Source organism: Macaca nemestrina, chromosome 11 (genome assembly GCF_043159975.1).
Source record: "Macaca nemestrina isolate mMacNem1 chromosome 11, mMacNem.hap1, whole genome shotgun sequence".
NCBI lineage: Eukaryota > Metazoa > Chordata > Mammalia > Primates > Cercopithecidae > Macaca > Macaca nemestrina.
The window spans coordinates 72,306,180-72,325,457 of record NC_092135.1 but is presented as its reverse complement, the minus strand read 5'-3'; the positions used below and the strand labels follow the sequence as shown (position 1 = coordinate 72,325,457).

At 37.1% G+C, this 19,278-nt stretch overlaps 2 protein-coding genes across 8 annotated transcripts in view; one reads left to right on the top strand and one right to left on the bottom strand.

The window, feature by feature from the left end:
* Positions 1–8,415, top strand: part of LOC105483211 (G protein-coupled receptor 155) — a 50,790-nt gene extending 42,375 nt beyond the window's left edge. For 3 of the 4 annotated variants that reach the window (XM_011743942.3, XM_011743940.3, XM_011743941.3), the window contains 3 exons: positions 418–482; positions 1,994–2,131; positions 5,969–8,415. In XM_011743942.3, coding sequence (XP_011742244.2) covers positions 418–482; positions 1,994–2,131; positions 5,969–6,269 — 504 coding nt within the window. In that variant the 3' untranslated portion in view covers positions 6,270–8,415. Of the gene's footprint in view, positions 1–417; positions 483–1,993; positions 2,132–5,917 lie in introns of all 4 variants that reach the window. The other variant, XM_011743943.3, reaches the window with a different exon arrangement.
* The window catches only part of LOC105483210 (secernin 3), a 33,025-nt gene continuing 20,239 nt past the window's right edge, over positions 6,493–19,278 (bottom strand). For 2 of the 4 annotated variants that reach the window (XM_011743936.3, XM_011743937.3), the window contains 2 exons: positions 17,626–17,800; positions 13,673–14,563 (listed from right to left, as the gene is read on the bottom strand). In XM_011743936.3, coding sequence (XP_011742238.2) covers positions 14,393–14,563; positions 17,626–17,800 — 346 coding nt within the window. In that variant the 3' untranslated portion in view covers positions 13,673–14,392. Of the gene's footprint in view, positions 12,335–13,672; positions 14,564–17,625; positions 17,801–18,650; positions 18,785–19,278 lie in introns of those variants that run through there. The other 2 variants (XR_011609874.1, XM_071072966.1) reach the window with 2 other exon arrangements.

Here is a 19,278-nt window from a genome sequence, read left to right as displayed (position 1 = left end):
AATTCTGTTCAATTATTGCGTTATTATTAGATACTGCAACACTTGTTAATTATATAATTTGTGAGGTCATGGAAAAATAATAAATACTTATGCACAGTGGGAAATATTTTCTTTTTATAAAGGGGAAACAAAGACATATATGCCCTTAAATGTTTTCATTTTACTATCATGTAAATGCGGCTGCTCAGCCCTGGTTTGTATCACCCCTCATAATGACTAGGATAGAATGATTGGGAAAAGGCAGCAAAGTATCACACCTGCCTTTGAAGGGCCTGCCTTGTGTGTTTCACTTAAAATGTTGCTCTCATCACTATAGGTTTGCCTCCTCAAACACTAAATGTGTTGACTCCCTTAACTTCTCTGTTTTAAAATGTTATTGTTGAATTCTGAAAAAAATAACTTTGTTTTCTTCCCTAGGGATTTATTTCCTTTGGAATCTTTGGATTAGATAAACATTTAATCATCCTCCCTTTCAAAAGAAGGTAAATTAAGTTTTGAAATAAATCTGTATCTGTAAATGTGATGACAAAGCCATTATATTAAGATACTGATGTGGGGCCATGCATGGTGGCTGCCTGTAATCACAGTGCTTTGGGAGGTCGGGGTGGGCAGATTGCTTGAGCTCAGGAGTTTGAGACCAGCCTGGGCAACATGGTGAAACCTAGTCTCTACAAAAAAAAAAAAAAATTAGCCAGGTGTGGTGGCATGCTTCTGTAGTCCCAGCTGCTCAGGAGGTTGAGGCAGGAGGATGGCTTGAACCTGGGAGGCAGAGGTTGCAGTGAGCCAAGATTGTGCCACTGCACTCCAGCCTGGGTGACAGAGCAAGACCCTGTCTCACTCACACACACATTAAGATACTGATGTTTTTAAACTTTTAGTAACTGCTAGGACACCACTAAATGCCACACAAAGGTTATAAACAATTGCAAAAAAAATTTGGAGGAACTATTATAAATCTGGCATTGATTTGCACTTTAACAAGAATTGATGGACATTGATTTCTGTCTATGCTATTAACTACATAAAGTTAAACGAAACTTGAAAATGTCTTTGGAAATGGAAGTAGTAGGTGGTGTACCCCCGTGGTCTATATTTGATTGTCTCCTTTGACAACACAATTTCTCTTTTTATCAAACTGACAGCTTACAGAAAACTCAAGTTTTCTTTCTAAATTGTTGGTTTTTTATCAGCTTATTGAAGGGTTTCTTTGAATTAAGATCAGGGATTTCTTTATGAGAAATAACAAGTAGTAATACTCCAATGTGGGGGTAGGAGGAAGAGGTGGGGGCAAATCTTTGTACTTCTTCTTGTGTTTTCAAAGTCGAAATTTATGGAAACTTGGAGTGCTAAAGAAATGTATCCTACCAGATCTATGAAAAGTGCCCAGTAAATTGTAATGGTTCTTTCTTCTTCATCTTTATCATTATCATCAAGATGTAGTTGCTAGGTTCATAATCATTTCATGAAAGAAGAAAAGCATAATTGGAAAGTCATTGAACTTAGTTATCAGCTTCATAATGCTGATTGGGTAAAACAATCAACAATTCTATTGTCTAGACTGGCTGAAACAAAACTGTTTTTGGAGTACTCTGCTATTTGTCTCTGTGGTACTAAAATAGAAAAGCGATTAAACAAAATATTTGATCTCTAATTTATCTTTGCATTTCAAAACAGTAGAATGTAGAGTAAGGAACATTTATTAGTAGAACCTGAAATGGGTCAAACATGTCTGGAGGGTTTATAAAATGATTAAGTCTTCCACCCCAGTATGCTTTGAATAGGAAACTGAATGTAGAATTTTTGCTTCTGAGACTAAGGATGTCTGGAATGTAGAATGTTTTTGCTTCTGAGACTAAAGATGTCTGGGTGTTGTAGATGACAGCTTTGGTGATCGACAGCTTTGGAACAGCCATTTTGATGGGGTGATAAAGCAGGAAGAGTTCTCTCTCAGTGCTTTTCTTCACTTAAAAATGGCCTTAAATTTGATTTTCAGACTTGAATTCCTATGGAACAATAAAGAAACAGCAGAAAACAGGGATTCTCCTGTTTCAGAGGAAATAAAAATGACCTGTCAACAATTTATCCATTATCACCGTGACCTCTGTATCCGAAACATTGTCAAAGAAAGAAGGTAAGCAAACTGCCAGTACAGTTCTAGACAATTATATTTTAAATGATTAATTTTGGATTGTAATGGGCTAAATGAGGTGGTCGTGACTGATTACGTGATTATTTTTACATATGCATGTAAAAGTTAAAGGAATTATGGGTCAGTTTATAGTTTCAGAAATGGCATATAAAAGAGTCATATTACGTTGATTTCTTTTTTTTTGTTTGTTTGTTTTTTTTTTGAGACGGAGTCTCGCTCTGTCGCCCAGGCTGAAGTGCAGTGGCGCGATCTCGGCTCACTGCAAACTCTGCCTCCCAGGTTCACGCCATTCTCCTGCCTCAGCCTCCTGAGTAGCTGGGACTACAAGCACCCACCACCACGCCCGGCTAATTTTTTGTGTGTTTTTAGTAGAGATGGGGTTTCACCGTGTTAGCCAGGATCGTCTCGATCTCCTGACCTCGTGATCAACCTGCCTCGGCCTCCCAAAGTGCTGGGATTACAGGCGTGAGCCACTGTGCCTGGCCTATGTTGATTTTAATATTTTTAAAATGTCATATAACTTCTGATTGCCATATAAAATGTGAACACTTTAGTTTAGAATGAACCAAAATGTCATAGAATATTAACCCTCATTTCAAGTTGGCCAGTAGTGTCTCTCACAAAACTTTGAGATACATTGGATTTAGAAGTGATATTATATTCCCACCTCAGCATTTCTTGACAAATACATTTGTCAAGAAAATGAAATGAAATTTCTGCCTCTTAATTTTGTTGCTTATGTTTCGCTTCAAGTTCTAACCTTTAGTCTGTGACATAATATTTATTATTCGAATCCTTAAGGTATGAAGTATATAGCAGATTCTCTTTTAATTTTGGATGAGGAAAAAAATTTTTTTTATAAAGGAAGTATATAGCAGGAAATTATGAACTTTGAATAAATACTATACAGTATTTCTGGTTGTCATAAAAGAGAAAACAAAACAAAATATAAACAACCAAATACTTTTATGTCTATAACTGCAAATACGAAATGTATGAAAATTTTTATGGAGGATAATTTATTTACATTTATTATGCCAATTTAACATATATATAATTATAATCAGAAGGTAGCCTGGTACAGAGAGTGGAAAAGGGGCCGCAGTGGATGTGGACTAATACTAGAACTCAGCTCCTGAACTGCTGCTTGTTGGCTGTGTGACATTGGGCAAGTTCAATTCTCTAAATTTTAGTTTTCCTCTTCTTTAAAATATCTAATTCTTGAGATTGTTGCGTTAGATGACAGAATGTCTGTGATGGGCATAGCCCACTTTCTGGCAATGGTAAACTATGAAGAAAAGTTAGTTTTTCACCCTTCTGAGCACAATTATTTCAAAGTGCCATCTATGAATAGTTTCAACAATTTAAAACTGCTTTTTAGGGCCAGGCACGCTGGCTTATGCCTGTAATCCCAGCACTTTGGGAGGCCAAGGTGGGAGGATCACCTGAGGTCAGGAGTTCAAGACCAGCCTGGCCAACATGGTGAAACCCTGTCTCTACTAAAAATACAGAAACTAGCTGGGCATGGTGGCATGCGCCTGTAATCCCAGCTACTCAGGAGGCTGCAGCACAAGAATCGCTTGAATCTGGGAGGTGGAGGTTGCAGTGAACCGAGATCACACCACTGTACTCCGGCCTGGGCAACAGAGCAAGACTGTCTCAAGAACAAACAAAACCCCACAAAACAAACAAACAAACAAACAAAACATTTTAAAAAACCCTGCTTTTTTAAAATTAAAAAAGAGAACTCCATGTTAGCTCTTTGAGGCCCAGTGTGATTGCCAACTCTTGGGAAGGAAGCATAGCTTTTGCAATTTGCAGGGCTTCCAGTCTGCCTCAGTCCCATTTGGCTGGATGGACACCAGCTGGGAACGTGCCGGCCTGTTCCCTGCCCCTTTCCAGGTTCTACAGTGTCACATTCTCTGCGACTTTGCACAGCTCCATGGGCTGGTTTTTTGTTTGTTTTTTTGAGATGAAGGTTCACTCTTGTTGCCCAGGCTGGAGTGCAGTGGCGCAATCTCAGTTCACTGCAGCCCCAGTCTCCTGGGCTCAGGTGATTCTCATACCTCAGCCTTCTGAGAAGCTGGAACTACAGGTGTGCGCCACCATACCCAGCCAATTTTTTGTGTATTTTTAGTGGAGATGGAGTTTTGCCATGTTGGCCAGGCTGGTCTCAAACTCCTGAGCTCAAGTGATCTGCCCACCTCGGCCTCCCAAAAAAAGTGCTGGGATTACAGGCGTGAGCCACCACACCCAGCCATGGGCTGTTATTATAGCTGCCTCATCACAGTCATCAGGAAATAAATATTCTGTTGGTGTCTGGAATAGAAGGTGTTAGACTATAGGCCGGGCACGGTGGCTCACACCTGTAATCCCAGCACTTTGGGAGGCTGAGGCGGGCAGATCACCTGAGGTCAGGAGTTCGAGACCAGCCTGACCAACATGGAGAAATGCTGTCTTTACTAAAAAGACAAAATTAGCCAGGCGTGGTGGCACATGCCTGTAAGCCCATCTACTCGGGAGGCTGAGGCAAGAGAATCACTTGAACCCGGGAGACGGAGGTTGCGTTGAGCTGACATCGCGCCATTGCACTCCAGCCTGGGCAACAAGAGTGAAACTTGGTGTCAAAAAAAAAGAAAAGAAAAGAAAAGAAAAAAGGTGTTAGGCGATACATAAAAAATCTACAAGCAAAAAGAAGGCTAACAGAGTATAATATCCAGGTTTTTGTTGTATGTGGTGTTTCTAGTTGCAAGGCCTAAATTAAGATAACTTATCTCTAAATGAAATACTGATGTTAAAATAATGTAATTTTATGTATTTGAGAAAACTTTTCATGAGTATTAACCTTTTTTTCTAATTCTTATATAAACTCCCATGAATATTCATTTATGGTGAAATGTTTTTAAATTTGTTTTGTCACCTATTTCTCCTTTCACATTGATCTTCATCCACCATTTCCCATGTCAAGCACTTTAGGTTTTGTAGCCTGAATGATGCTTGTGGACAGATTCATGTTGTCTAGCTATGGTGCATTTGTGTGAAATGTACAGCTCTCATGTAATTGGATTTTCCCCCTGTATCTCTCTATCCTTTGTTTATTTGTACATACTTAAGACATCCCATATTTGCATCAGGAAGACAGATTTTTAAATACTCAAGAAGTAGATTCACAAAGCACATTTTTAAAATCTTAGATTTGTAGCCAGTTAGATCTCACTTACTCTTTCCTTGCTTCCTATTGAAGCACATTTCTGACAAACATATCAGTAGGATTGTCTTGCCTGCTGAGGGCAAGAAGAAAGGCTATTTGTGAGGCACTATGGTGTATGGAGTGCATATGTATACATGATGTATATGGAGCTAAAAATAAAGTTTGAATAGTTTAGTGAAAATAATCACTTCTTAAGAGCTTGTGAAAAATATGTAGTGTTCCTGAAACAAATTATTTAGCATAACTAAAAGTATAAATTATAAAATATATCATATTCAGCTATTACAGGACAGATCTGATAACAGGCTACTATAAAAAGAGTATTTCTTTGTAAGTGCATTTATATTATCCATGACTTCTTTTGGTATTGTTTAAGCATTTCTGTTTTCACAAGTGTTACTGGCATATTTTCTTTTTCTCCAGTGGGTCTTTCTAGGTTCAGAAGAGTTAACAAACCCTTTCAATTCAGAACAGTTTCCTTCCTGCCATGCTTTTAACTATCACGCTGTCTTTCCCTGTTTCCTTCTATTTTTTCTTGCTTGTCCTCTATCATGCAGTGCTGATACCAGATTTACAGAACATATGGGTGAATCATTCCTTTGACACAGGTGTGGTGCAACAACTTCTGCTGGAACTTTCTGCGGCTGTGACCTGGTGAACTGGCTAATTGAAGTCGGCCTTGCCTCTGACCGTGGTGAAGCTGTGATATACGGAGACAGGCTGGTACAAGGGGGAGTCATCCAACATATTACCAACGAGTATGAATTCCGGGATGAGTACTTGTTTTACAGATTTCTTCAAAGGAGTCCTGAACAGAGTCCTCCTGCTATTAATGCAAACACTCTCCAACAGGAAAGATATAAAGAAATTGAGCATTTGTCCTCACCCTCACATTCCCCTAAGACCTAAATTATGAAGGGGAGAACCCTACATGGAATCATATTCTAGCCCCATATTCATTAGTTTTTAGCTGGGTGACCTTGGGCAAGTTAACAGAGGCAACCTCTGTGAGCCTCAGTTGTCTCTTCTGTAAAATGTGACAAGATGTGTTCCCACTACATGCTCAGGGTCTGTGATTTTACATGTATGTAAAACACATAGGAAGCTCACTTAGGAAAAAAAGAAAACCAAATTAAAGTTCTGATAATGAATATAATATAGTCATCCTTCGGTATCCAAGGGGAGTGGTTCCAGGACTCCTGAAGATCCCAAAATCTGAGGATACTCAAGTCCCTTATATAGAATGGTGTAGGCCGGGCGTGGTGGCTCATGCCTGTAATCCCAGTACTTTGGGAGGCCAAGGCAGGTGGATCACCTGAGGTCAGTAGTTCAAGACCAGCCAGGCCAACATGGCGAAACGCCTCTCTCCTGAAAAACACAAAAAATTAGTTGGGCGTGGTGGCAGGTGCCTGTAATCACTACTTAGGAGGCTGAGGCAGGAGAATCGCTTGAATCTGGGAGGCAGAGGTTGCTGTGAGCCAAGATCGTGCCACTGCACTCCAGCCTGAGCAACAGAGCGAGACTCTGTCTCAAAATAAATAAATAAATAATAAATAAATAAAATGGTGTAGTATTTGCATATAACCTATGCACATTCTCCCATATACTTTAATCATCTTTAGATACTTATAATGCCTAATACAATGTAAATGCTATGTAAATAGTTGTTATACTGTATTGTTTAGGGAAAAATAACAAGAAAAACAGTCTGTACATGTTTATTACAGATGCAACCATTGTAAGCCTAATTACATTTTTTATCTGCAGTTGACTGAATCTGTGGATGTGGAACCTGTGCATATGGAGAGTCAGCCGTACTATAAATAATATGAATATGCCAACATTATATAATCATTGCTTTCTGCAACTGTTTACTGTAATTTCAAAATTAACATCCTATTAACTATTCCTTTAAATTATCAAATTTGGCAAGTATATTGCTGGCAGGAAATACACCTTAAATTATGACAACTTTACAATTTTTGATAGCACCTCTTGAAAAAGAATTTTAATGATTCTAATAAGAGGTTTTTTTCTTTTTTCCATTTCTTTGACAAATAGTACTCATTTAAAAACTACAGGTCCAGGCATAGTGGCTCACGCCTGTAATCCCAGCACTTTGGGAGGCTGAGGTGGGCAGATAGCTTGAGGTCAGAAGTTTGAGACCAGCCTGAGCAACATGGTAAAACCCGGTCTCTACTAAAAAAAAAGGGAAGAAAAAAAAAAAAAAAGAATAGCAAGGTGTGGTAGCACATGCCTGTAGTCCCAGCTACTTGGGAGACTGAGGTGGGAGTACCTCTGGAGCCTGGGAGGCGGAGGTTGCAGTAAGCCAAGATCACATCACTGCACTTCAGCCTGGGTGACAGAGCGAGACTCAGTCTCAAAAACAAAAAAAAACAAAAAAACAAGCAAAAAAACGTAGAGGCACTATTTTTTTTAAGTTTGTCTTTTCTTTTCTACCCAAATTACTAATCTATGCCATTAAGGAATAAAAACCTCCATATGTATTATTATCTCCACAGTCCTTCTGCAGAAGTACAATCTGATCTTTAACTTTTATGCTACAAATACTAATTTGAGCAGATTAATTTGAACTTGAAAATATTGCCATATAATGTATCATTTCTGTATTTGAACAAAGCATCATAATGCAGGATAACCCTTTTACTTTATTCCCTAAAGTTAAAAAAAATAAAAACTATATAGTTCAAGCCAATATTTAAAAATTCTGAACCTAGGCTGGGCATGGTGGTGGCTCACACCTGTAATCCCATCACTTTGGGAGGCTGAGGCAGGTGAATTGCTTAGCCCAGGAGTTCGAGACCAGCCTGGCCAACCTAGTGAAATCCTGTCTCTACTAAAAACAAACAAACAAAATTAGCCAGGTGTGGTGGCATGCGCCTGTAATCCCAGCTACTTGGGAGGCTGAGGCAGGAGAATTGCTTGAAACCAGGAGGTAGGGGTTGCAGTGAGCTGAGATTGTGCCACTGCACTCTAGCCTGGGTGACAGAGTGAGACTCTGTCTCAAAAAAAAAAAAAAAAAAAAAAAACTAAAGATTACATTTAGAATTTAGTTTTTTTAAAGTGTCCATTATAAACATATATAATTTTTAAAATCACTAAATGTTGCCTTCTCAGTCTATTATTTCAGCTACTATAACAAAATATTATAAACTGGATAGCTTGTAAACAACAGAAACTCATTTCTCACAGTTTTGGAGGTTGTGAAGTCCAAGATTAAGGCACTAACATAGCTGGTGTCTGGTAAGGGCCAAATTTCTGGCTCATAGATGGTACCTTCTTGCTGTGTCACCACATAGTAGATGGGAAGAACTGGTCTCATCGGCCCCTTATAAGGGCATTAATTCCACTCAATAGGGCTCCACCCTCATGACCTAATAACCTCTTAAAGGCCCTACCCCCTAATACTAACACACTGAGGATGTGTCTTCAACTTTACATTTCTACAGGCAGAGAAGGGGGGCTGTGTAAATTCTCCCCATCAGTACTTGAATGTTCATTTAACAAATATTTATTGAACATCTACCATGTTCCAGACACAATCTGAACACTGAGCACACAACAGTGGGAACAAATATGATTCCTATCCTCATGGAGCTTCTATTCTCCCGTGAAAAACAGATGTTAAACATGATTGAGGATTAGGTTTCAACGTATGAATTCTGGGAGGACACAGACATTTAGACCATAGCATCTTCAGATAAGCTTTATCTTCAGTAAATTAAAGAGATCTATTTAGATGACCGTTGAGCATCTTAATTATTAGGTGTCAGTTTCAGTACTGGTTTAACTTATTTTAAACATGTTTCAGATATTTATTTAATTATACTTGTAGTCTCTCATATGTAAAAGTTATTTATAAAATAGTTTATAGGGTTAGAGTCATTGTCCTTTTAATGAAACAAATAAACAATTTTTTAAAAACCTGCATGGGGGCCAGGCGCAGTGGCTCATGCCTGTAATCCCAGAACTTTGGGAGGTTGAGGCTGGCGAATCATGAGGTCAGGAGATCGAGCCCATCCGGGTTAACATGGTGAAATCCCGTCTCTACTAAAAATACAAAAAATTAGCCAGGCATCGTGGCGGGTGCCTCTAGTCCCAGCTACTTGGGAGGCTGAGGCAGGAGAATGGCATGAATCCGGGAGGCAGAGCTTGCAGTGAGCCGACTCCAGCCTGGGCGTCACAGTGAGACTCCGTCTCAGAGAAAAAAAGAAAAAAAAACAAAAAACAAAAACCTGCATGGAAGCCTAGTATATTTATTAATAACAAATAAATTATACTTTAGTGTACTATTAACCTGTACCAATTTTAAGTTGTGATCAGAGAATGGGGATGTTTTTAAGTTCTGTCTTGCTGCAGAACTTCCCTTTTTTAATATGACCATATTATGACTCTGAATGCTCAGGGGTAAGCCTAAGGCCCCACTGCTGTTACCAGGAGATTTTTCTAGTTACAGAAATAAAGATGTTAATTCACATGCATGCAGACAACTGAAACTTGAGTGGAAAATTTGTTTGTGAACAAGTCATACTACTTATCTTCTGTTATTTGCACGAATGGAATCTGCTACTTCTTTTTCCATGGGAGACACTAAAAGAAAACCCTGGATCAGAATGATCTGCAGTTTCAGATAACACAGGCTTTTAAGAGACATTTTTAGAATTAAAAATATGCTAATTTTATTAAATGAAAATATTTGTTACTTTCTCACTGACAAAGCAAATTTCTCAATAAAATACCTATTTTAACTTGCATTGCTGACATCTTTTCTTTGAGTAATCTGAATAATGCAGAAGCCATCATAGAGGTCTTTTATACATTCTCACTGTTTTCTTAAATGGGTTTCCTGAGTTCTATTCTTCATGACTCTGGGCTCTGCAAACAGGGTTTCCCAATTGCGCATTCTATACACACTTTTATGAATGAGTCAATATAACATTAGAGTCCTTTTCATATATTTCATCATTTCCAATATGTAGAGTGACAGCTAGAAAAAAGATGATACAATTTTGCTCAAAACCTATCTCTTTTTCTTCAGCATAGTTTTCTTAACTCTCAATGAGTAACTCCACGCCTAGCTTGTGCTTAGCTTTCAATATTTTTAGACTAAGACAAAGTGTATTTGGCATTTTGAGAACAACGATTAATGGTCAGTACATTTCTAAAGCAAGAAAAATGTGAAACTAGTGTTTTATATGTTTGTTATGCAGCGGAATACAGCTCTTAGTGTTTGCCCCTTCATATCTCATCATGTAAAATATTAAATTGTTTTAGGCCACTGGACATAGGTAGTCCTGTCATGAATGATGGCTGGAAAAAAGTTCAGGATCATAAATGTTATCACCATTCTTTAAGAAAAGATGAGATTATAAATTTCTGCAACTGGTATGACAAAAGGTTGAATTAACTAATGAGGTTGAATTAACTAACTAGGCTACTAGTTATTTCTAAAGCAAAACTTTTGGTTCATGATTAACATATATAAACTGGTGTTTTCATCAAAGATCAAACAAAATAGTCTTCTCTAGAATACTCATATTATTCCCCTGGCTTATTAAGTAATGGTAAATAATACACAGTATCTAAGAGGTGACAGGTTGACCTGAAACTTACCAAAGGATATCAAGTTGGGCAGATAGATTGTCTAGCTAGTTTCTTCAACTTTACATTTTCTATAGGCAGAGAAAAGGGCTGTGTAAATTCTTCCCATCAGTACTTGAATGTTCATTTAACAAATATGTATCGAACATTTAGCATGTGCCAGACACAATCTGAACACTGAGCACACAACAGTGGGAACAAATATGATTCCTATCCTCATGGAGCTTCTATTCTGTGAAAAACAGATGTTAAACATGATTGACCTGTGACCAGGATCACGTGTGCCTCCAAGAGTATGTAAGAGAGACATTCTGGTGTGAAGAAAACTCCCCTGAGGAAGTCATGTTTTAGCAAAACTCTAAAGGATGTCAAGTATTACTTATATAAAAGGGAGCACATGGAATGAATAGTGCAAGCAGACAATATGGCCATGAGGAAGGCACATTCAAGGACATGAAAGAGTAGCATAGTAGAAACCTAAAAAGCAATGGTCGAAGGTGTAGTAAGACATAGATGAGGCAGATCAGTGGGATCTTTTTGGTATTTAAAGAGGTTTAGGCCAGGCACAGTGGCTCACGCCTATAATCCCAGCACTTTGGGAGGCCGAGGCAGGTGGATCACCTGAGGTCAAGAGTTCTAGACCAGCCTGGCCAACCTGGTGAAACCTCATCTCTACTAAAAAACACAAAAATTAGCTGGGTGTGGTGACAGGTGCCTCTAATCCCAGCTACTCAGGGGGCTGAGGCAGGAGAATCACTTGAACCCAGGAGGCGGAAGTTGCAGTGAGCTGAGATCGGGACATCGCACTCCAGCCTGGGGGACAAGAGGGAGACTTTGTCTCAAAAAAAAAAAAAAAGTTTTAGACTCAAAAATAAGAAAAGAAACAACCTAAGTAAACAATGGGCAAAAGATCTGAACAGACAACTCACCAAGGAAAATAAACAGATAAAAGCATGTGAAAAGATGTCCAACACCATATATCATCAGGGAATTGTAAATTAAAACAAGATACCATTATACTCTATTAGAATGGCCAAAATCCAAAATGCTGACAACAATAAATGCTGACAAGAATACAGGGCAACAGAAGCTCTTATTCTTTGCTGATAGGGATGCAAAATGATAGCCACTGGAAGACAGTTTGGCAGTTTCTTAGAAAACTAAACATACTCTTACCACATGATCCAGCAATTGTGCTCCTTAGTATTTACATAAAATTAGTTGAAAACATGTCCATACAGAAATCTTCACATGGATGTCTACAGTAGGTTTATTCACAATTTTCAAAACTTGGAAGCAATCAAGATGGCCTTCAGTAGTAGTATATTCAGACAATGGAATATTATTTAGCACTAAAAGAAATGAACTATCAAGTCATGAAAAGACATAGAGGAACCTTAAATGGATATTACTAAGTAAGTTCAAGAAGACGATCTTACGAGGTCACATACTATATGATTCCAATGATATGACATACGGAAAAGGCAAAACTATGGAAATAGTAAAAAGATCAGTGGTTGTCAGGAGTTGGAGGGACGGTGGGATAAATAGGCAGAACACAAGATTTTTAGGGCAGTGAAACTATTTTGTATAATACTATGATGGTGGATACATGTCATTTTATAATTATCAAGGGCCATAGGATGTACTACATCAAGAGTGATCTCTAACTTGAACTATGGACTTTGGGTGATAATGTTTCAGTGTAGGGCCATCGATTGTAACAAATGTACCATTCTAGGGCTGGGATGTTGATAGTGGGGGAGGCTATGCATGTGTGCTGATAGGGGCTATATTGGAACTCTGAACTTTCTGTTCAATTTTGCTGTGAACCTAAAACTGCTCCAAAAAATAAAGTCTCTTTTAAAAAAGAGTTTTAGGAGGGGAATTCATAATCAGATTTAAATTTGTAATAGATTGGCCGTAGTGACTCATGTGGGTAGAAATAAAGAATAAAAATGGGTGTAGGAGAACAGTTAATGCAATGGTCTAGCTAAAGATGGTGCTAGTTTAGTCTAAGGTGGCAGCAAAGCAGAAGATGAAAACATGCTGCCCCTAGAGAAGGAAATAAGATTCCTGTAAGTGTAATGAACTGTTTGCCCTTAGTTTCCTCATCTATTAAAGGAGAGAAGAGGAGTATAGGGGTTAGAAGACAGCCTATCACTGAACCAAACTTAAAGCAAACAGAATCAACTGAGTACTTGAGTCAGACATCTTTTCTTTTGTAATGTCAACCCTGTATTAGACAAGAGCAGTATCAGGCAGATGATGGTATTTATGAGAGAACTTTGAACACATAACTTCCTGAACACTTAAAATATAATGACCCACTTCTTTATTAACCTAATTGTGCTGATAGTGACTAGTAAATATGATAATGTAACCAAATACCAAAATGGACATTCTAGAAACTCAAAAATACTTCGTGTTATTTTCAGTTGGATTTTTCTTTTGTTTATATTTGCAATTTTGAGTCTTGGTAATCTTTATGTAACCTAAACATAAAGTTTTATAAACTTTAGGAAGATATTACTCATGTATAAAGTTCATAATATATAATGCAATATAGTGTTCAAAATGTTATAATGTTCATAATATACTAATAATTCTATTTCATTGCCACTACCTCATTCTTGTTTCTGTTTTCACTGAGTAAACAGAAGTAAACAATGAGATTTCAGACCCAGAAACAGTATATCCTAAGGTTTTAGTTCTTTTATCTTATTCTCTAATCTCCCAAAGAAGCTCTTCTAAAAATATATCTTATTAACGTAAAAGCCTATTAAGGAGAATGACCCTAAAAATGCTAGACAATCAGAGCTACAAGCTCACTGGTTAGCCAAGTCTTGACGAAGAGCATGTTTGAGTTTACCAAAAGTACATTTGCAGAACTAATATACTGTATTGACAATGTGTAAATCTAGACATTTTTCTTGTTAGAGCTGGTTAATATTTGCCTTAAGCACAAACAACTTACCACTTGAGATATTTTTCATGACTAAAGAAAAATCTACTTTCTTGATGTAACAGACAAAATGATTTGACGGTACTACATAATTATAATAAATATAAATCCATGTATCATTCTAATGTTTCATTCTTTATATATAATTGAATACTTAGTTATTGTGACAAAAAGTTACTATGGCTAAAGAAAATATGCAAGTACATCACCTGAAATAACACCTGTATCCTACGATACATGAATCCAATTCCAATGCTGTTTTCTTTCTGAGTATTTCAGCAACACTGTATGTAGTTTAATAGTCAAGATATCACTTGAATACTATCCAAGAATAATCAGATCTGCTCAAATTAGGTTTATATAATTTACCAAGGTGATGGATTCTGACTTTGAAGATTGCTGACTACTGATCACTAAGAACTAATATTAGCTGACCATATGATCACTAAGAACTAACATTTGACTGATAAATTTGAATTTCATCTTTTGTACACTGAGGAAAGAGATTAACAATTTTCTCCACATCAAGATGCTTGTTTTGAAGGATTGATTCCATCTCTCTGAATAGTTCTTTCTCCAGTTTCCTCATGTTGTCCAACATTATTTTGGCTTTTTCCTAAACAATTAAAAATATAAAGATAAATACATATACACATACACATAAATCTAACCAAATTCAACCCACCTCTACAGATAAGGATTGTTCATTCTGGCATCTAATTGTGGTTTGGTTCCCTTTTTGTTCTTTGGAGACAGAAAGAATGAAATTCTTTGGGAAAATCATTGCTCTAGATTGAGTTAATGCATGAATACCAAGTTATTTTTAGTAGAAAAGACAAAAACAATTATGAGAGTAGTTTATAAGTAAAAAACATAAAAGACAACAAGACAACAGAAAATCTCATATGAACTGTCTATGTGGAAGGCTGCTGAAAACAGGCTGAAATATTTTTATCAATTTAGATCTTTTACGTTTAAAACCAGTATTATCAGATTAATAAAACAGAACAGTAATGTTCAGGAAAAAATCAACTAAAAGAAGACATTTCCTCTATTACTTCATCTTTATTTCAATAAAGGGAGAAAAAAGGTCCATGATTCTTACAGAAAGTAATTTCTAAATTGTTGATGAATCACCATTATCAGTTATAAGGTACTTATTTAGAGAAAAAGTATGTAAGAAAAAACTTGGCCAGGCACCGTGGCTCAAGCCTGTAATCCCAGCACTTTGGGAGGCCAAGGCGGGTGGATCATGAGGTCAGGAGTTCGAGACCAGCCTGCCAATATGGTAAAACCCCGTCTCTATTAAAAATACAAAAATTAGCTGGGCGTGGTGGCGCACGCCTGTAGTCCCAGCTACTCGGAAAGCTGAGGCAGGAGAATCGCTTGAACCTGGGAGGCAGAGGTTGCAGTGAGCCGAGATCACACCACTGCACTCCAGCCTGGACGACAGACTGAGACTCCGTCTCAAAATAAATAAATAAATAAATAAATAAATAAATAAAGTCACTAGAAAGTGAGCATACTTTTTTTTTTTTTTTTTTTTTTTGAGATGGACTCTCACTCTGTTGCCCAGGCTAACGTGCAATGGCACACTCTCAGCTCACTGCAACCTCCACCTCCCAGGTCCAAGCGATTCTCCTGCCTCAGCCTCCTGAGTAGTTGGGATTACAGGCGCCCGCCACCATGTCCGGCTAATTTTTGTATTTTTAGTAGAGAGGGGGTTTTGTCATGTTGGTTAGGCTGGTATCAAACTCCTGACCTAAGCTGATCTACCCGCCCTGGCCTCCCAAAGTGCTGGGATTACAGGCGTAAGCCACTGCACCTGGCCTGTGAGCATAATTTTTAAAATTTGAACCATTATGGGGCAGAACTCTACAAAACAAATAACCTTAACATGGACTTCAATATGAAATTGTATGCAGTTTTCATCTGAGGGAACACTACATTTCATATTAGTGAGAAAAAAATGGGTTTTGTCTATAAATGGTATTGGAATAATTAGTCACCTTTTTGGAAAATAGAGTTAGAATCCCTACTTCATGAAAGATACAAAAGTAAATTCCAGATGGACTAAAGAACTAAATTTTTAAAAAACACATATATGCTAGAAGTTATATTTATACTGAGGTGAGGCAGGCCTTTTGAAACATGAAATCAAGGTGCCTTACAGCAAAAGACTAATAAATATAATTGACTAAGTTTAAAATTTTTGTCTGACAAAAAAGTTAAATGTCAAACAATAAACTGGAATAAAATTCTGCCTTATTACAAATAGTTAATATTCACATATTTTTGCCTATTTAAAGCAAAAAATAAAAAAAACAAAAATAACCCAAAATCAATGGAAAAACAGCCTAAGGGAAAAAATAGACAAGAAATTTAAAATAAAATACTCATGACCAATAGACATAGGAGAAGGTTTCAATCTTACTAGTAATCAAGAAATGTAAATTAAAACTACCAGTAGGATTGACTCTCCCTAAGACACAAAAGAAGTTATTTACAGAGCCAGGACCAGAACCCAGCTCTTTCACTCTTCTTCCCTCAAATTCCATTATCTTTCCACTACTCTATGTTGTCAATCAATATTTTATGATTTTTAAGTAAAGTCTAAAATAGTTACAGCTTTAGAATTTTTATTTAAAAACAAAAATGTAAATAAAAATTTTCAAGTAAAAATAGGAAGTCTGGCAGAGCTTGTTGCTTTGAGCCTAAGTGAAATAGGTGAGGGAAAAAAAAAAACACATAGCAACAATGCCAACACTGCAGACAAAAATAAATTATTACCTGGAGGAAAATTCATTTAATCAGTTTCAGTGTGAATAGAATGTAAATGTATATGCCTTGACAAAGTAAAAGAAATTATAGGCAAGAAAAACCAGGAGGTAGAAACAGACGAGAAAAGATTTAAGATGGTTAATGTTTTATTTCATTGCAGGGGGTCAACGGATGGATGGCTTTAGGCAGCCTTTCATTCCCTTCTTACCTCTTATTTTTCTTTAGCAAGCTGAATAGGTATAGACATTATAAAATGACCTATCTATCTATACCAGAAAAAAATAAATCCTTATTTCTAGAGAAGAGAGTTTGAGTGATATATTGCTCTTCTATAATGCTTACATTTTAAAATAATGAGGATGTATCACTTTTTAAAAACTGAAACTAATTATTATTTTAATTCTCTGAGGTTTTAAGTCACTTTCAATTAATTTTAATCTAGGCCTGTATGATTAAGAACATTACATTAAGAAACCAGGTCAACCGCTATCTGGAGGCTTTGTAACTTTTGGTGTGGGATATATACTAAGCAAGTTACTTAAACTCTCCTAGACTCAGACACTTTATCAGCAAAGTGGGAATCAAAATAGTACCCATTTCATAAAGTGGTTGTGAAGATTAGATAAAGTAAACCCTGTAAAAGTACTATGTAAGTGCTCAACAAATGTTAGCTATTGTTATTATGTTTAATGTACTAAATTTCTCTATAAGATTCACAATACATGTATTCATAATCAAAGATAAAAATAATACAGCTCTACTATAGTCTGAGCATCTAAACTAATCCTAAACCTATTTTTTATAAGAAGGTAGGAAAGCTGATACTCCAAAGTTCAAAATACGGATTGAATCAAACTTTATACTTAACGATATAACAAAGAATATAAACTATCTTACCTCATTATTATGTACCACTTCCAATGCCTGTTGATGTTTTTGGTAGAGTGGGTGTCTTCTGTCAGGCTTAACATGTGACTTCTTTTTAACTAGATCTTCAAGTTCAAATGTTGGTGAACTGGTATCCAATAATTGTGAAATATGTGGCACAAATATGAAAGGCTTAAAAACAGATCTAGAAGAAACAGTCTTTATTAAATTATCATGTCAATATATAAAAATATTCAGTGTTATTCTAAGTCTTCCAAGATTCTCTCTAATTAGAAGTTTCTGTTAATGTTACATACTAACTTGTTCCTGTCACATTAGTTATACCCATGCCTGTCTTCTCTGATACACCGGGATCTCCTTGGGGGCAGGGAACCATACTTTTTTTAGTCTTGTGTTCCCATGAACCTAACAGAGGACCTGGCACATAAACAGAGTCAGCAAAGTAATAGTTTGTCTTTCCTACTTCACATTCCACAGGTGGAGGATAAGAACAACCATTAATGTTATAGACTGAGGATTAGGACTTGGGGTGAACATCAGCGCCAGTGTCAGTAAGGAGGACACATGCTGGGCACAGTGGCTCATGCCTGTAATCCCAGCACTTTGAGAGGTCAAGGTGGGAGAATCTCTTGAGACCAGGAGTTCAAGAACAGCCTTGGGCAACATAGCCAGACCCCATCTCTACAAAAAAATTAAAAATTAGCCAGGCATGGTGGCATGCACCTGCAGTACCAGCTACTAGGGAAGCTAAGGTGGGAGGATCACTTGAGCCCAGGAGTTCAAGGCTACAGTGTGCTGACTGTGCCACTGCACTCCATTCTAGCCCGGGCGACAGAGCAAGGACCCATGTAAAAAAAAAAAAAAAAAAAAAAAAAGGAAGACTCAAATGTTTTATTCCATTTTCTTGAAGATATTTTTAATAATATGAAAGGCTGCTACACTAAGAGATAGTGAATATAAAATCATTTCTAAATGTAATGTGCATTTCGTGAGATACTAGTGACTTAAATCAAGATAGTCAACAAAAGTATTACCTAAAATATAACTGGACTGGATGCAGTGGCTCATGCCTGTAATCCCAACACTTTGGGAGACTAAGGCAGGTGGATCACGTGAGGCCAGGAGTTGGAGACCAGCCTGGGCAACAAGGTGAAATCTTGTCTCTACTCTACGAAAAACACAAAAATTAGCCAGGCATGGTGGTGTACGCCTGTAATCCCAGCTACTAGGGAGGCTGAGGCATGAGAATCTCTTGAACCTGGGAGGCAGAGGTTGCAGTGAGCTGAGATCATGCCATTGCACTCCAATCTGGGTGACAGAGTGAGACTCTGTCTCAAAATAATAATAATAATAATTAAACTGAAACTATTGATATTTTAAGTTTCATATGTATTTTCTAGATATGAGTGTATAAGTAAATCTTGCACAACTACATCATTTAACCTTTGTACTGTTATGAATTATCTAATATCATATCTGAAATCTGAGTAAGAAAATCTACTTTCTTTTCTTGACAATGTTAAATCTATTTGTAGGAAGAAGGAGTAGGGATAACGCATACAAGAAACTATACACATTTCCTCCCCATAAAAACAGAACAGTTACGCATATGTGGATGTTGCAGATTAAAGCCTGAACAGAAAATATATTAAAAATTATCAT